This window comes from Notamacropus eugenii, chromosome 3, assembly GCF_028372415.1.
Source record: "Notamacropus eugenii isolate mMacEug1 chromosome 3, mMacEug1.pri_v2, whole genome shotgun sequence".
NCBI lineage: Eukaryota > Metazoa > Chordata > Mammalia > Diprotodontia > Macropodidae > Notamacropus > Notamacropus eugenii.
In genome coordinates this window covers 425,124,257-425,143,377 of record NC_092874.1, presented here as the reverse complement: position 1 = coordinate 425,143,377, position 19,121 = coordinate 425,124,257, and the positions used below count along the sequence as shown (strand labels likewise).

At 37.2% G+C, this 19,121-nt stretch overlaps 1 protein-coding gene across 5 annotated transcripts in view; it reads left to right on the top strand.

Moving 5' to 3' along the window:
* CFAP92 (cilia and flagella associated protein 92 (putative)) overlaps positions 1-19,121 on the top strand; it is a 69,044-nt gene that overhangs the window by 24,754 nt on the left and 25,169 nt on the right. For all 5 annotated transcript variants that reach the window (XR_011964653.1, XM_072598270.1, XM_072598271.1 and 2 more), the window contains exons 7-9: positions 5,308-5,426; positions 10,466-10,594; positions 13,380-13,564. Coding sequence is in view for 4 of the 5 variants with exons in the window: in XM_072598270.1 (XP_072454371.1) it covers positions 5,308-5,426; positions 10,466-10,594; positions 13,380-13,564 (433 nt within the window). In the remaining variant the exon portion in view is untranslated. The remainder of the gene's footprint in view (positions 1-5,307; positions 5,427-10,465; positions 10,595-13,379; positions 13,565-19,121) is intronic.

The window sequence follows — 19,121 nt, the reverse complement described above, 5'->3', positions numbered from 1 at the left end:
GGAGTTAGCTCCTTTTGTTAAAAGTGCTACAAATACAAGCTTTATAAATGTTTCAGGTTTCTTCTGATCATGAGCCTGAATCACCAGCATTAGCCTGAGTCGAGCCTGACCCTGAATAACATTGATGGGATGGAAAGGGAACAACCATCGTAACACTAACATTTCTGTAGCATTTACTATGTGCCCAGCCCACATTACCATTGTGCCCCGCACTTTTTACAAGTATTATCTTATTTGATCCTCACAGCAACACTGAGAGATAGGTGCTATTATTATCTCCATTTTACAGATGAGGAAACTGAGGCAAGCAGAGATTAAGTGACTTGCTCAGGGTTACACAGTAAATGCCTGAAATCATATTTGAACTTAGGTTTCCCTGACTCCAGCCCAATTCCATTGTGCCATCTACTAACCCTTAAGAATAGGAACTGGTCAAATTCAGAAAAGTAATCTCAGAAGGCAGCTAGGTGGCTCAGTGGATAGAGCACTGGTCCTGGAGTCAGGAAAACCTGAATGCAAATCCAGCCTCAAACACTTACTGGCTGTGTGACCCTGGGCAAGTCACTTAACCTCTTTTTGCCTCAATTCACTGGAGAAGGAAATGGCACACCACTCTAGAATCTTTGCCAAGGTAAAAAAATAAACATGGGCATAGAGGAAACAAAATGATCATTTTCTGTGGACAATATTCTGACTTCTAGAGAGTCAACTCAAAAACTAATGAAACAATTAACAACTTCCACAATATACAGGATAGGAAATATAAATAATAGTTTAAATAAAATGATAGCAATAAAATAATTTAGATAAATAAAGAACACACTAGAATTAGATAAATAAATAATATATTTAAATACATAAATAATAATATATAAAATATAAAACCCACATAAATCATCAACATTTCTATACATTAACAGTAAAAACCAACAGAAAGAGAAATTCCTTTAAAAATAACTACAGATGATGTAAAATACTTGGGGATCTACCTGCCAAGACTGTATGAATGCAATTTCAAAATATTCTGTACACAACTAAAAACAGATCTAAATAATTGGAGAAATACTAATTGCTCCTGGATGGGCCAAGCCAATATAATAAAATGACAATAGTGCTTAAATTAATTTGCTTATTCAGTGCTATACTGATCTTGGAACTCTCCCAAGTATAGCCTTCATCAGATTAAAATGTAATTGGGAAATGTTTGACACAATAAATAAAAATACAATAGAATATAGAGAAAGTGGTTTTCTAAGCCAATATCCAGCTGGCAGGGATTCTCATACATAGTTTAGTATCCCCCTTTTCTATTTGATTTTGCATTTGAGAGCTAGAAAGAAATAACGGTAAAATTTATCTAGGGAAACAAAAAATCAAGAATATCTGGGAATCAATGAAAAAAAAAGGGAAGGAGTCAGAGATCAGAGTACCTAATAGTACCTGATGTCAAACTATACTATATATACTCAAACTATACTCAAACAAACTATATAAAGCTGTAATCAATTAAATCAATTTGGTACTGAGTAAGAAATAGAGAGGTTGACTAGTAGAACAGGTTAGGGACTCATTACATAGGAGCAAACAAAGCGCTGTAGCTGAGTGTTTGTTTGACAAACTGAAAGATCCCAGCTATTGTAGGAACTCACCAAGAACTCAAAAGAACTTTCTGTAAAAACTGTTGAAAAAAGGAAAGCAGTCTGGAAGACTGAACTGCCGGCTTCTAGGACTAGTTCTTACTGAGTAGGAAGTTAGGGTCCACTCTTGTGACTACTCCTCTGAGACTGTTTCCCTCTGCTTTGTTTTGTATCAGTGACTTGAAACTAGGTAGGAGGAGACAGAGTGGCTAGACAGCCCCTGTTCCTGCACCCGGTGCTAATTTAGACATACTTTGAATTCTCTTTATGCTCCAGTGTTTCCTGATCTGCTGCCCAGTTTCAGCTCTCATTCATTCCCTAGTGCTGGAATTCAGTTCCATCTGTGCCCTTCACCAGACTCAATCCCCAGTGTCTCCAAGCCTCCATTTTTGTTTCTATAAGCTGCTCTGGGCTAGAAAAATGACTCCTGAATTTTTCTTGCATTTCCCAATTAGAATTCAATCTGATGCATTTTCAAAGTGTTTGTCAAGGAGATGTGGTAGGTGAGGTGGGTTGTAATGCTTCCTCTTACTGAGCCAACTAGACTGCCCCACAATCTCCACTTTTGTAGACCATCTGCCATGCTTGGCACATATTCTCTCCATACCTCCACTCAGTGACATCCTCCTCCCTCTGCTTCCATCCAGTTCAGGTACTGCCATTCCTTAAAGCTTCTCCTGATTTCTTCTCCTTCCTAAAATTTTAGAAAGCTCTTTATATGGATCATTTCTTGGCTTTTTATCCCATTTTTTTTACAGTCTTATACTTACTTGTTTATAAGTTATATCTTCCAGTAGATTCTTAACTCCTTGACAAGGATTGTATTTTCCATCATTTTGTAATCTTAGCACCATAACCCAGTTCCTTGTACATAGTAAATTGAAATGAATAGATTACTTGCTTCTTAACTTGTGGATGACACAAAGCTAACAATGTTGTACCACCGAAGCAGGACACAAAAAGATCTCAATAGCAAGATGGAATTTAATAAATCTTCACTTAGTTTAAATAAATCAACTGTTACATTACAACATATCTGAGATTTGGTTGGAAAGCATTTCATGTTCAAATGACTAGGATTTCAGTGGACTATAAGCCCAGTATGAGTCAGTAGTAAACAAAAAGGCTTATACAATCTTAAAATCATAGAATTCTAGGGTCCCAAGAAAGCAAGGCATTAACTGGGCTGTATTCTGCTTTTGTTAGACTCTCATTTCTGTTATATTGTGTAAATTCCTGGTCACCACCTTTTAGAATGTACATTAATAAACTAGAGTTCATCCAGAGGCAGGGGACCAAATTGTGAAGTATTTAAAATTGTGTCAGCTGTGGAGCAGTTGAAGGAACTGGGTATGTCTAGCTTAGAAAAGGGAAAATTTAGAGAGATACATGACTATCATCTTTAAGTATTTAAAAGGGTCATGTGGGAAAAGGAAGGGATGTGTTCTGCTTTTTCCCAGAGGGCCAAACTAGTACCAGTGGGTGGAAATTACAAGGCAGTATATTCTGAATTAACATATGAAAGGACTTCTGTGAAGTCCAGGCTGTCCAAAAGTGTTTTCACACAGATGCTCCAAGATTACTATCTAGGGATGTTGTAGAGAGAGCTCATGTTTTGGGTACAGATTGGGCAAGAGATGAAAATAGGAAGCTCTGAGAGCCACTCAAAATCTGATATTCTGTAATTCTATATAAATATGAGCTATTATTTATTTCTTTATGTGCCCAGAGAAGCATCATGTGTAAAGAGTAAAAATTCTTAAAAAAAATCAGGCATTAAGGGGCAGCTATGTGGTGCAACGGATAGAGCCCTGGCCCTAGAGTTAGGAAGACCTGAGTTCAAATCTGGCCTCAGACATGAGCCATGTGACCCTGGACAAGTCATTTAACTCCATTTGCTCCAAAAAAAAAAAAAATGAAAGGAAGAAGAAAAGAAATTAGTCATTGGTGGTTGATGTGCACATTTAATCCCAGCTACTGGGTGGGCTGAGGCTAGTGGATTTTTTGAGCTCTGGAGTTTTGAGCTGCCGTGTGCTATGCTGGTCCCTCCTAAGTTTGGCATCCAGACGGTAAGCCTCTGAGCGTGAAGACGACCAGGTTGCCTAAGGATGGGCCAACTGGCCGAATCAGAAACAGAGAAGGTCAGAGTTCCTGTACCAATCAAAGTGAGACAGGGCCCATGAGTAGTCTCTGCTCTTACAGTCTGGGTGAGAAAGAGAGATCCAGTCTTTTAAAAACAAAGAAAAGAGAAGAGAAAAAAAGTATTAATTTGTAAAATAAAAAAAATCAATATGTCTATGTGCATAACAGACATATAATTGAGAAGTAATATGGAAAGCAATTTGCAAAAATTAAATCATGTTAAAATTTACTAGGCTAGCTGAATATTTAAAATATTATACTGATGAAGTTGCCTATTGACCTGGACATCATTGTTAGAAATTCGACTGGGACTTTCAGATATTTTTTATTAAAATTCTAGTGACTCCTGATTAAATCTTTGAGGACCGTAATAACAAGAATGGGATGCCTAGGGTGTGAAGGTGTGAGTGACTGAGATCTTCTAACTCCTCTCTGCTCTCCCTCCCCCCCAATAATGGGGTAAAATCAAGTTGCAATGAATATTAAGTGCGGAAGTCATTTATTTATTCATTCAGCAAATGTTGAAGTGTATGCCACGTACAATATCTTTTTCTAGGCTTTGGGGAAGCCACGAAACAGCAATTATTATATAATAAAATGAGAACAGTAATATTAACATCACATTTCATTTCCCAAAGTCCTATTCCCTCAAGGATCTCAGTAGGAATACACTTAGGGACCTTAGAGGTCATCTAGTCCAACCTCACCTCATTTTACAAAAGGGGAAACTGAGACTCAGAGAGATTAAAGGATTTGTTCAAAGTTACACAGGTAGCAAATGACAGAGCTAGATTTCCAACTCAAGTCTGTGACTCCCAGGTTCATCTGGAAGCACAGATGAGAATATAAGTACTCTCAAGATCAAAGCATAGCCCTTCCTATTTATGTATTGAGTTTTATAATTTATAAAGCATTTTCCTCCTGTGACCTCTTTGGGTATGTAAAGCAAATACCATGTTGATCTGGAAGGAAATATAGACAAGCAGGACAGCTTTGAGTGCTACATGAGGAACTTATTATTTACCGTCAAGGAAAAAGAAAGCTATATGTAATGGAGATTTGAAGTTCCACATACAACCCTCCTCTTTAATGTTCTGCTTTGTATGTGGAAATGCTCATTTTGTTTGGTGTTTGTTAAGGTCAGAATAAAAAAAACACATTTAAAATTAAAAAAAAACATTAAAATCTTTTAAAAAATTAAAAAAGTACCATATTGGTCTGAATCCCTAAAATGGGGGATTCAGCCCCAAAATGAGACCTTTTTGAAAGGAAAAAAAGGTACATCCCAAAAAAGAAAAACACAAATTATTGGCTACATTTGGGTTTAATAGGAGCCAGATCTGAAAGAAAAGTAGAGCTTACATTTGGAACAGTTCCTCACTCCCTACCTCAGCAGAAGATCATGAAAGGGAACTATATTGTAAATGGTGAAGTGTTGTATAAATTTGAACTGCTGTTATTGATATTAACAAAGGTTCCCCCCCACCCCCCGGGCCCCTTCTCTTATTTTGTCTTTGTGAATATCCAGGTGGAATCTGTCAAAACTATCAGGACTTACTATAGAAAAACAATCTGAGCCCAAAGACGCAAGCAGGCAACCGACCCTGGCCAGCTCATCCACTATTATGGACAGTCTCAGGATGCAAAGTATTGGGGACTGAACAAGTTTGAGCACTTATACAGTAGAACATAATCGTATTGAAAACAGAAAAAAAACTAAGTGGTGGGATTATAGGCAACAAATTCTCAAAGTTCAAGTTTACTTTCAGTATTGTTCATGACAGCTAGCAAGAATTTTAAATTTCTTCTAAAATTTCTAGTTCTAAAATTCATAGTTCATAGGATGTAAAGATGGAAGAGATGCTTAAATCATCTGGTTTAATCTTTTCATTTTAAAGACTGGGAAAATGAGGCCCAGAGAAATTAGGTGACTTATTCAAGGTTATACAGATAGTGGCCGAGTCTGCATTTGAACCTTGGATCTCTGATTACAAATGTAAATTTTTCTTTTCCCAAAGAACAGATTCTGGGGAAAATAGAAACAAATAAATGAGCACCCAGCTCTGAATAATGGGAAAGTGGCAATTTTTAGGTACTACTTTTCCTTTGAATTATAATTAGCTCTTTTGTACTGCTATAGTTGAAGGAACTGATAAGGTTTGCCTTGGAAAAGAAAATATAAAAGGAAAATGTGATAGATTTCTCCTATTATTTGAGGGTTGTTATGGAGAAGAGGGAATATGTATTCCATAGTTCTTCCAAGTGGAAGAACTATGACTAATGGATGGAAGTTTAAAATGAGTCAGATTTCATCAGAACATAAAGAAAGACTCATTGGACATATCCAAGTATGGAAAGGGCTACTTTGTGAAACAGAAAGCTCCACACAAGGAAGGGGGGGAGGTGTTCAAACAGATTCTCTATGGCTCATTTCTAAGTGGTGCAGAGGGGTGTATACCTGCAGTAGGAGATTACTAGGTAACCTATAAGGAGGATATCCTGACGAGTTCAAAGGAATCTTAGAGGGCAGTTATTTTAATACTTTACCCAGTGACCATCCCTAACACATAGCTGTCTCGCTTCTCTTTGAATACCTCTAGAATTCCCTTTTTTACAAAGCAGCACTTTCCATTTTCAGATAGCTCTAATTGTTAAGAAGTTCTTTTTTTAACATTTAGTCTTTGCCTGGTGTGGTAGACCATGCCTGTAATCCCTGCTACTGGGGAGCCTGAGGTCAGTGGATTACTTGGGTTCAGGAGTTTTGAGCTGTAGTTAGGCTAAAGTTGATCAAGTATCTGCACAAAGTCTAGTACCAATATGGTGAGTCCTTCTGGAAACAAGAGGCTACCAGGCTGCCTAAGGAGGGGCAAACCCATTTAGGTTAGACGTAGCGAGTCAAACCTCCCCTGCCAGTTACTAGTAGGATTGAGCCTGAGGGGAGCCACTCAACTTCCAGCCTGGATGCAAGATAGGGAGACCAAGCCTAACATGATGGTTTTTTAAATTAACATTTATTTTTTCTCTTTCCCACCTCTCCTTCATTGGAAAAAAGAAAACAAAAACAAAAGCTTTGTAATCAATATTCATAGTATAGCAAAACAAATTCTTCTGTTGGTCATGTCCAAAATTATGACTCATTCTCCATCTTTGAGTCCATCCATCATGTCTCTGCCAGGAGAGAGTAGCATGATTCATCCTTCTGTTCTTTGGAATTTTGTTTAGTTATTGAATTGATCAGAATTGTTCTTAAGCCTTTCAAAATGGTTTATTTTTACAGTGGTGGTGTTATTTGTATAACTCATTCTCCTGGTCCTGCTCACTTCGCTTTGTATCAGTTTATACAAGACTTGCCAGGTTTCTCTGAAACCATCTCTCTCATCATTTCTTGTAGCACATACACCACAGTTGTTCACACTTTTTGCCAAATTATGCATTCCTCCTTAGTTTCCAGTTCTGCTATAAATATTTTTGTATATATGGGTTCTTTTTCTCTTTCTTTGATCTCTTTGGGAAATAGGCTTTAACTTTCTTTCCAAAACTAGTATTCTGTGCTTCTATTTATGATTTCAGATTTTCCCCTTGCCAACTGGAGATGTATTTTCTTGTCCTTTTTTCATATGCTTATCCCAAAAAAGAAGTTGTGCTGTGATAAATAGCACTGCTAAAGCTGACGCCCAGAGAAATGTGCCATTTGATGATGGGAAGTTGGTAGATTTTCTTCTAACCTTTTCTGTGCATTGATATGGAACATCAGTACATAGGAAACACTAGTAGTGTTCCTCAAACCACCACCACCTCCCCGGAATCTTACCCACTTTTGCAGATGAATGTTAATTCCCAGATGAAACTTGGATTGGTAGTGAATTTGAAGCATTTGAATAGAAAAACTGAAGGACTTTGGGATATAGATAGTATCTTTACTTCTTCCAGTGGGAGCTCTTTTTTTTTTTTTTTTTAAGACAAGGAGGAGCTAGGGAATGTCAAGATGTTGAAAAAGAAGTAGGGGGAGGGAATCATAGCTCTCATAATCATGGCCTTTGTGCAAAAAATAGAGTGACTATTTCAAAGACCAGGATGAATGTGTCAAAAGAACCAAGTCAAGAAGTTTTTTAATTAAAGCTGAAGGAAGAGGGAGAAATTTACCCTTTAATTTCTTTTAATTTAAAAAAATTTGATGCTATTTAAAATGTAGTAAAGAAAGTTTCAGGGATCGTTTCTCAAGAAAGACTCATGAGAGAAGGGCAATAATATTTCTGATCTTAGAGTTTCATATACCAGTAGACAGAGGATGGGTAATGAGCAAATTGAACCTGAAATTAATATTAGCTCAGAGGTGCCTAAGATTTGAATGTGTGGCATGCATGACATGAATACAGCAATGGAAATATAACTCATTTAAAAGACACAGCTCAAATAGAAGAGGTAAGGGAGATAGCTCTGCAAATTAGAAGGTTATGGGAATCTAGAACCTGAAAGACAGAAACATGGCAGTACTTGCGCCAAGATAAAAGAGAACAGAAAACAGTATTTTTTGGGAGCATGTTACAGACAAAATAGGTTGCATGATGAAGTCTTCCAAATGCAAATGATCAAACTGATGTAGAAGCAAAATGTATGGTAGTGATGATCCCCAATGTAAGTTATTCAGGCATCTGTCTGATGTTAAATTCTTGACTTGCTTTGGTAATAGTTTCATTTCTTTTCTGAAAGCTGAAGAAGCAACAAGCAATATTGCTGTTCTGAATTTAATTCTGACCAAGAGAGATTTGGTTTGCAACATGAAAGTGACAGAAATCTTGGGAGAAAGTGACTGTAAACAACTGCCCATGATAGCCAAAAAAAAAAAAAATGCTGAGTATAATCATACCTTATAATACTAAATAACAATAACTTGTAATATATAATAACATCATTGTTATTATACTTTTAAAAAACTTTAAAATGTTTGAAAAAAATGCTTTGTAGTCAGCATCAGTATCAAATTTATGGAATCATAATGCAAAAGAAAAAGGGAGCCAGTTAAACAAATCAGTGTAGTCAAACAAAGACCTCTCTCGTGAATTCACATTTTAAAAGGGCACGTAGTAAAGATGAAAGAGAGAGCCATAATTAAGGAAACACAGAAGAGTTGCACAACCCATGGTTGTAATCTTAGGAAGGCTACAACCCCAACTCAGATGAAGATTTCTGAGGACCACAGAAGGGCTTTTTAAAGTTATGTTCAGAGCAAAAACAGGAAGAAAGGTGTGCACTCCAGAATAATGAGAGAAACTCTGGACTTAGGACAACTTAGGTTCAAATGAGAAAATCATCTATTTATGCCACAGTTCCCTCATTTTCAAAAGGAGATGCTGGACCTCTAAGGTCCCTTCAAGCTCCCATATTTTTCTGATTTGTGAAGGATGGGCTTCCCTGTTTGAGTCCATAGTATAATGTTAACAGATGACAGAACTATTCAACTCCTACTGGATTTTCATCTTTTCCCATCAAGAGAAATGATCGTTGAGCATAAGAGTATGATAAATATGGTTAGGAGAGAACTGAATTCCAAGATGGATGAGGAGCTAAGGAGAGAGCATCCATATGGTTTTAAATAAATTCACTGCAGGTTCAAATGAACTGCATCCCAAGCTGATGACAAGAGTTAGGGATGTTTCAGAAATACTATTGATAGTCTTTCAGAAGTCACTGAGACCAAGGGGGTATGTTAGTAAATTTAACATGCACAACTTTTGCTTTAATATTTTAAAGGGAAAAATGGATGGGGGTGGATAGAATGGTACAGCGGAAAGAATGTTGGGTTTGGAGTGAGAGCACCCAGGTTCAGATCCGGCTTCGCTACATGTATGACTTTTGCTAGGTTTTCACCTCTTAGGGTCTCGACTTCCTCACTGGTAGTATGAGAGGATTGGACCTCTGATCATAAATGACCTCTGAGGTCCCTTCTAGCTTTAAATCTATGATTCTTTGATCAGTCTTGGGAGCTACCGATCAGTTAGCTTGACATAAATTCTCAGCAAAGTACTAGAAAGGAAAAGAAATGATGGTGGGATCACTATCAGGGATTATTTGGACCCAGCCCCAGTTCGCAAGTCATGCCAAACTAACCTCATTCTTTTATGTTAAGGTAGATAGGTAGACTGGAAGATTGGGAGGATACTCTCAATATCACCATCCCTTAATTTCATCAGGGCATTTAACAATGTAGCTTATGAATTAGGTAGATTCATAGTGAGTTAGAAAAAGATGCCTAATGTTGGCTGATGAATTGTTGTCTATAGGGTGTGGTCTCTAGTGACTGTGTCATGTTTCAGCACTTGAAATAACAGAAGCCATGTGTATCCAATCTGGAGTGGATCAGAGCTACAATGGAAAACTGATACATTAGATAACAAAGTCAATATATCAAAAAATCTCAGCAGGCTCTAATGCCAAGCCCAAAATAGAATTTAACATGGAAATTTTTTCAGTTTTTGTTGTTGTTGAGGAATCTCAACAAAATCTCTCAATAGGTTTTAAAGTCTTTAATGGTATGGTAAAGAGAATGGTTTGAAATGTCTAGTTAAAATCATAAATATTCATTCAAAGAATTTTTTATGCCACCTTGGTCTTTAGTATTATATCTAATTTTACTTTCTTCACACTGACCTTCCTTTTTCCACTTTTCACACTTCCTTCCTTTAAAGAAAAAGATCGAAGAATTCCAGTCAGGAAAAGGAGGAGATTTAGAGTAAGTGATGAAGAATCAGAATTAGCATTGGCCAGGAGACAGAGTATCTTCTCTATGGAGCTGGATGTCATGCCTCTTCTTGCTGGTAGTTTTCACAGTTTTAAAAAATTTATTGATTTATGAATATGTATATGTGTATATATATGATATTCATATAATATATTTAAAATTTTTGCTGCCTGTACCCATAAGTGGATCAGAATATTCAGAAAAGCATAGGATAGAATGATTAAATTTTAGATGAGGGAATGACCGTGGAAATCATGTATATTCCCACAAGAAAGTTCCCAATATAAATTTCCCATGCCAATGACTTCTGAGCATAAAGGCCAAGTGCAAGGTTATAAATTTAGAGCTAGAAGACTCCACTAGCTTAAAAAATGCATTTCAACCAAGGAAACAGATCCAGAGAGGTGAGGAAAATGCAATAAAACTGGTTCCATCAAATCTGGTTGCCTTCCCAAGGGCAATCTGAGGGTTTTCCTTTTTAGTTGCATTTTCCTTTCCTTAGGGAACAAATTGTATGAGTACAAAGAAAGAACAAGAAAATGGCTGTGGACACTTCCACTCATATGAGCTTGTCAACTCTTTCATCAGCCACATTATGATATAATCTGATCTGACAAGATAAATTACCAACTATGAAGAAGACTCATTGATTTAGCAAAAGTTATTTCCCATGACTGGGATGCTTTTCCTTCTCACCTCCACCTTTTGAAATTCCTGACTTCCCTTCAAGGCTCAGTCCAGTGTGGCCTCTTTCCACTTTTACAATGACTGTGGAAAGATAGGGTAAGGGAATAGTGTGGAATGATGGAAGAGGGGCCAAAGATGATCAGAATTAAACTTTTTCAATATATAGCTTTTAATTATTTAAAAACCATTTTCTTTCCATATTTGTGTTTACATCGTAAGGAAAAAGCACATTATATTATAATTATAGGTATCTACCTACTAACAGTGCTAACTGATTTAGCAAAACCATATCAGGAGAAACAAGTTAAGGGGGCATTTATTTTTGTAAGAGCCATGTTGTGAATGGGATGATTAGTGGATTGGCCTTTGAGGAGGTAACTTTCTAGGGGCTCAGTTACCTGAGGCATGTAAGCTTGCACCAACCTATGATTAGAGTATTATTTCATGAAGAGAGAAGAGATTAGTTACATAATGTATTAATAAGGAGGTTGTAAAATAGTTTGTCAATTAGGGGAATTTTATACGTTGTATGTAATTATATTTCTAGGAAGGAGCCACTTGCCTGATGTTGGCAGATCATATGCAGGTTATATTTGGGGCAGCATATTGAAAAACAATAAATAAGGCCATTTGTTTTTCATGACTAAGCAGATTTATTACACAGTTTCCCCACCTACCCCTTCCTCATTCCCCCCCAGGTGGCTGGAGATATGGGAGAGAGAAAAAATTGATTTTTGTTCATTGAAATAAATCAAATTAAAAAAAAAGTAAGACCAAACTATTGGTGATTTCTGTTTCTATTTCTCTAGGCTAAAAGAAAATAGTTGCAGGTCTGCTCAATGTTTGTGATGAGCTCCCTCTGCTGGCTTTGATACAAAATATTTGAGTTAAAAGTATTTCTTCAGAATCAAAATTGTTTTCCTATGATCTGCAGGATCCTGGTCATATCCAGCAATTTAAAAAAATTGTTGCAAAATAGTGGAGTGGCTTTTTTTTTTTACTGTTTTGGTTTTCTCTAGATAAAAGGTGACTAAAACTCAAAAACAATTTTAAAGTCTTAGGATCACAGAATTGTCAAGTTGTGAGGGGTTGTAGAAATTATCCAATTCTTGACCCAATCTATATCCCCTCAGAGAAATTATAGAGATGCTGGATTTATGCATATCTGACAGACATATCTGACAGAATTCTAGAACTGAGTTCTGTGGGAATCAGGAAAACAGAATGGGCTGCAGCAACTAACCTTCAAAACAGTCTGGGGAAAAATTCAGTTTATGTGTTTTAAAAATCATAATTGGGAGCATGTGTTACATGGTCTATAATGATTAAAATCATTTCCCTTATTTCTGAATTCTTTCCTGAAGAATTTTCTGTAACCAGAAGGAACCAATCATCACAGAGGTTTCTTATTCGGATCACATTAGTTCCTGGCTATGCGTGTGACCTTTATGAATGAACACGTTGGCATACAGTAGAATCTTTATAAATTAACTGACTGAGAAGCAAATAGGAATTGGTATTTGGTTCAAAGTGTCATTTTGTATGTCTTTGAGTACCTTCCTTAATATTATGTGGTGACCATTGAATAAACACAATGCTTATGCTGGACAGTAAGGACTCTTCTCAAATACAGTTAAGTCAGTGCCATCCTACAGTAGTGATACTTTGGGGAAATACCTAACCTGTAAATATTTATTTCAGAAAACTTAATGTATTTGTTTATGTGTGTTTATTAGCTGGTTATGAGTTTAAAATTTGGGGGTAGCTAGGTGATACAGTGAATAGAGTGCTGAGCCTGAAATCAGGAAGAATTGAGCTCAAATCTGATCTCAAGCACTTCCTAACTGCGTGACCCTGGGCAAGTCACTTAACTGTGTTTGTCTCAGTTTCCTCATCTGTAAAATGAGCTGGAGAAGGAAATGGCAAACCATTCCATTATCTTTGCCAAGAAACTGTGAAATGGAGTCACAAAGAGCCAGACATGACTGAACAGTAATGCAATAGAAATTTCAAATTTAAATTAAAAAAAGAATTAAAATTGAAATTTGTTTAGAAAAATTAGAAAAGTGTTCTGCCTTCTCCAAGTAATTAGAGCACTGAATTAGCCTCATTTGATTCAGGGTGAATAAATGGTAAATAAAGATATTTCTGTGGTGCATATATTTTTTCCACAGGACAGAAAACTGTAATGAGTCACGCTAAAGAAAAGAATACCAAAGTTTTGGATTGCTATTTGAGTTTAACAGTAGATGTCCCACTTATGACTGAGAAGCAAAAGCAGGATTTAAATCCTTTGACTATAAAGATCAAGTCTGTTGCTTATCTTCCAACAGCTCCTGTGCCTGTTGATCAACTGCAGGTATTTCAGTTACTGTTCTCATCTTCTCTTATTCCCATATAACACCAAATTTGGAACAGATTTCTCTTCCTGAATTGCTTCCTTTGCCAGGTTTTATCATGACCAAAATATATGCATCAACTATCAGTGATAAACCTTTTAAGCATGTTTTTACTGATGTCTTCTGTTTGTTATATCATCATGGGTATCCTCTGTCTCCCTCTCTGTCTCCCTCTCAGAGAGCCATCAGGCTTTTTATAAAAATTGGAATCTAAGTAATTATCTTCAATGGCATTAAACCTCTTGGCAGAAAAATATAGATGCTGTTGCAGAGACTGATTTGGCTAATTCCACTTAGGGAATAAGATTCCTCTGGTTCTTTTGAGAATACATATTCAGATTGGAATCTGTGGAAACTTTAACCCATCAAATATTAGGAATGATAGTCCGACCCTTGTTATTTCCATAATTGTCCAAATAGTGAGACTATTGGCTTTTCCACTGAGTTTTTATCTTCCCTATTGGGTTGTATGGGGTGTTCAAGAAGGGCTAGGACCTGTGGTGTGAGGGTTTGCTGAGTGCTTTTCAGGGCTGCTCATCCATCTTTGGTGTCCACCTGGCACTCAACTCTCATCTGTGGCTCCAAGAAGCTGTAGCATGTGCAGTGGCCACACCCTGGTAAAACTATCTTGGCAGATGGGCTAAACAAGGTTGAGGGTAACTCATAGGCCACAAACCCATAGGTCAGTTAACAGGGTGTCTACTCCAAGCATTTGAAGACATTCCCAAATGGAATAAGTGAACGAGTACAATTTTTTTCCAGCAGCCATGAAAGCAGCTGAAGCAAACATTATGGGGTTCTTAGAGCTTAGTCAGATATCAAAGATACCAAAGTCTCCCACTGCATCCTAGACCATTACCAATTGTCCTGACTTTTGTCTTGCCACTGGACTTCAGTGACTCCAGAAGAGAGAGTGAGGCTAATGACTTTGCACAGCTCTGCCTCACTAAAGTTGAGACATTAGCCTGTATTGTCATTGGTCTTCTTTGTATTTTTTTCTTTTTTTAAATGTTTATTTATTTATTTTTAGTTTACAACTTTCATTTCCACAAAATTTTGAGTTCCAAATTGTCTCCCCATCTCTCCCCTCTGTCCACCCCAAAACTCTGTGCATTCTGAGTTCCCCTTCCCCCAATCTACCCTCCCTTCTATCACACCCTTCCCTTCCCTTATCCCCATCTTCTCTCTTTTCTTGTAGGGCAAGATAGATATCTATACCCATTACCTGTATTTCTTATTTCCCAGTTGCATGCAAAAACAATTCTCAACATTCGTTCCTAAAACTTTTGAGTTCCAACTTTTCTCCCTTCCTCCCTTCCCACACATCCCCTCTGAGAAGTCAAGCAATTCAATATAGGCTATATATGGGTAGTTTTGCAAAAGACTTCTATAATAATCATGTTGTACAAGACTAACTATATTTTCCTCTATCCTATCTTGCCCCCATTTATTCTATTCTCTCTTTTGACCTTGTCTATCCCTAAAAGTGTTTACTTCTAATTGCTCCTTTATTCCTTTTACCCTCCCTTCTATCATCCCCCCTACCCCACTTACCCTTTCTCTCCTATTTTCCTGTAGTGTAAAATAGATTTTCATACCAAATTGAGTGTACATGTTATTCCCTCCTTAAGCCAAATGTGATGAGAGTAAGCTTCACTTTTCCCCTCTTATCTCCCCCCTTTTCCCCTCCATTGAAAAAAGCATTTTCTTGCCTCTTTTATGAGAGATAATTTGTCTTGTTCCATTTCTCCCTTTCTCCTTCCAATATATTCCTCTCTCACCCTTTAATTTTATTTTTTTAGATATTATCCCTTCCTATTCAACACACCTTGTACTCTCTGGCTATATATATGTGTGTATAATCCCTCCAATTACCCAAATACTGAGAAAAGTTTCAAGAGTTACAAATATTGTCTTTCCATGAAGGAATGTAAACAGCTCAACTTTAGTAAGTCCCTTATGATTTCTCTTTCCTGTTTACCTTTTCATGCTTCTCTTGATTCTTATATTTGAAAGTCAAATTTTCTATTCAGTGCTGGTCTTTTCATCAAGAATGCTTGAAAGTCCTCTGTTTCATTGAATGACCATTTTCCCCCCTGAAATATTATACTCAGTTTTGCTGGATAGGTGATTCTTGGTTTTAATCCTAATTCCTTTGACTTCTGGAATATCATATTCCAAGCCCTTCAGTCCCTTAATGCAGAAGCTGCTAGGTCTTGTGTTATTCTGATTGTATTTCCACAATACTCGAATTGTTTCTTTCTCACTGCTTACAATATTTTCTCCTTGACCTGGGAACTTTGGAATTTGACTACAATATTCCTAGGAGTTTCTCTTTTTGGATCTCTTTCAGGAGATGATTGGTGGATTCTTTCAATATTTATTTTACCCTCTGGTTCTAGAATATCAGGGCATTTTTCCTTGATAATTTCATGAAAGATGATGTCTAGGTTCTTTTTCTGATTATGAGTAGTCCCATAATTTTTAAGTTGTCTCTCCTGGATATATTTTCCAGATCAATTGTTTTTCCAATGAGATATTTCATGTAGTCTTCTATTTTTTCATTCTTTTGGTTTTGTTTTATAATTTCTTGGTTTCTCATAAACTCATTAGCTTCTGTCTGCTCCATTCTCATTTTTAAAGAACTATTTTCTTCAGTGAGCTTTTGAACCTCCTTTTCCATTTGGCTAATTCTGCTTTTTAAAGCCTTCTTCTCCTCATTGACTTTTTGGACCTCTTTTGCCAATTGAATTAGCCTATTTTTAAAGGTGTTATTTTCTTAAGCATTTTTGGGGTCTCCTTTAGCAAGCTGCTGACTTGCTTTTCATGATTTTCTTGCATCACTCTTATTTCTCTTCCCAAATTTTCTTCCACCCCTCTTACTTGATCTTCAAAATCATTTTTGAGCTCTTCCATGACCTGAGACCATTGCATATTTATTCTGGAGGTTTTGGATGCAGAAGCCTTGACTTTTATGTCTTTCTCTGATGGTATGCATTGTTCTTCCTCATCTGAAAGGATAGAAGAAAATACCTGTTCACCAAGAAAGTAGCCTTCTATAGTCTTATTTTTCCCCCCTTTTTTGGGCATTTTTCCAGCCAGTTACTTGACTTTGAGTCCTTTTTTGAGAGGAGGGTATACTCTTGGGACCTGTAAGTTCTTAGTTCCTCCAAGGTGGCACAATCAAGGGAGAGGAATTTACTTCTCTCGTGGCCTGTGCTCTGGTCTGGTAGCAACTACTAGCACTCTTTTCTGCCCTGGATCTGTGAGTAGAATTCCCTCTGTAGAACCTCCACCAGCTCCACCAGGCCAGCCAGAGTTCTTCCTCACCCCAGGAGAGCCACTCAGGGCTAAGATCCAGATCAGCTACATGATTGTCCCAGGGGTTTTAGGCTGAGGGCTCCTAAAATGGATGCTGTGCCACAGTAACTCCTGCTGCCCTGAGGTCACTGGGGCCAGACCATGTTCCCTTCTCATTCAGGGGAAAGAGCTTTCTCATTGACCTTTGAAACTGCCTTTGGAGTTTGTGGGTTGAGGAATCTGGGAAGTGCTGCTGCCAGGGATTCTGTATACCCTGAGGCCTGCTCCAGTCTTGTCCCTGCCAAGTGGCCAAGGTTGGGCTGCGCTTCACTCTGTGCCTGATGTGATAGACCTTTCCTGTTGGCCTTTCAGGCTGCCTTGGGCTGGAAATCTCTTTCACTCTGTCGTTTTTTGGCTTCTGCTGCTCTAGAATTTGTTTAGAGTCATTTTTACAGGTATTTTATGGGCTATGTGGGGGAGCTTCTACAGGTCCATCCTTCTTCTCTGCCATCTTGGCTCTATCCCCCCACCCCACATTGGTCTTCTTTGAAAATGAAGGACTAACAACACCTTTCCTACTGCTTATGATGCAACTGGATCCTGGCTGTTTCAAGTGGTTAAATCACTGTAAGGTCTGGCATCCTTACAATACAAGTTTACATAAAGTCAAAGTCAGAAAGGATCTTAGAAACCATTCAATCCAACCCCCTCTTTTTACAAAGGAGAAAATCAAGACCCAGGGAAGTAAAATGATTTGTTTGAGATCAGGTTGCTAGTTGGTGACAGAGCTACCAGAGGTAGAAGAAACTAGGTCTTTTATTGCTAATCCAGGACTCCATGATGTCTTTTTGAATCTGACCTTTCTCCCATCTTCTTGTGTGATAGATTTCTTCTAATACACCTGTCACCCTTGATCTCTTTGTCATTAATGCCTGCAGAATGGTTTTTGTATGTCAATCTTATCATTGTATGTTGGCTGACCATTAGCTATTTCTGAATAGTATACAAAGGATTGATTCCTGTGACCAAATGCTGTGATCATAAGGAGACCTGATTTATTGTCTTCAAATGCCAGAGAAAAGGGACTATTCCATAAGAAATGTTACCAAGTTACCATGTAAAGTGCCTCTAGTCTTTGAAGCAGGCTACTATCATGCAGGAATCTACTATCTAGGTACCACAGTGGATAGAGTTCTAGACCTGGAGTGAAGGCATCCTAGGTTCAAATCCAGCTTCAGACAATTACTAGCTATGCAACCCTGTGCCTCAGTTTACTCTTCTGTAAAATGAGGATAATAATAACACCCACTTCCCAGGGAGTAGTGAGGATAAAATAGGATAATATTTATAAAGCACTTTGTAAATTTAAAAGCATTATATAAGTGCTTGCTGTCTTCAGTCTTTCCACTGATTGGTTAGTCCCATTAAACTACATGTCTTCTACTGGCAAAACCATAACCATTTGGGAGCTCTAAAATTTGGCTATAGTATTTCTGGGAGTTTTCATTTGGGGATCACTTTGAGGAGGAGATTGTTGGATTCTTTTAATTTCTATTTTACCCTCTGGTTCTATAATATTAGGGCAGGTGTCCTTGATAATATCTTGAAATATGATATCTAAGCTCTTTTTTTGATGCTTGCTTTCAAGTAGTTTAATAATTCTTAAGTTATCTCTCCTAAATCTATTTTCCAAGTGAGTTGTTTTTCCAATGAGATATTTCACATTTTCTTCTTTTTATTATTTTGATTTTGTTTGATTGCTTCTTGATGTGTCATGGGTTCATTAGCTTCCATTTGCCCAATTCTAATTTTTAAGGAATTATTTTCTTCAGCGAGCTTTTTTGTCTTTTTTTCCACTTTGCCAGTTCTGCTTTTTAAGGGATTCTTCTCTTCAATGAATCTTTATGCCTCTTTTAACATTTGGTTTTTTTAAGGCATTATTTTATTCAGTATTTTTTTGTGTTTTTTTTTAATATGTTAACTTTTTCTTACATCACTTTCATTTCTTTTCCCCATTTTTCCTTTGCCTCTTTTATTTTTAAAATCCTTTTTGAAGTCTTCCAGGGCCTGATAGTGATTCTTATTTTTCTTTGAGGCTTTCCATGTAGCTGCTTTGATCTTTGCCCTTGTCTTCTCTTGAGCTGGCATTTTGATCGTTCTTGCCATCATAGTAACTTTCTATGATCAAGTTCTTTTTTTGTTGTTGATATTTACTCA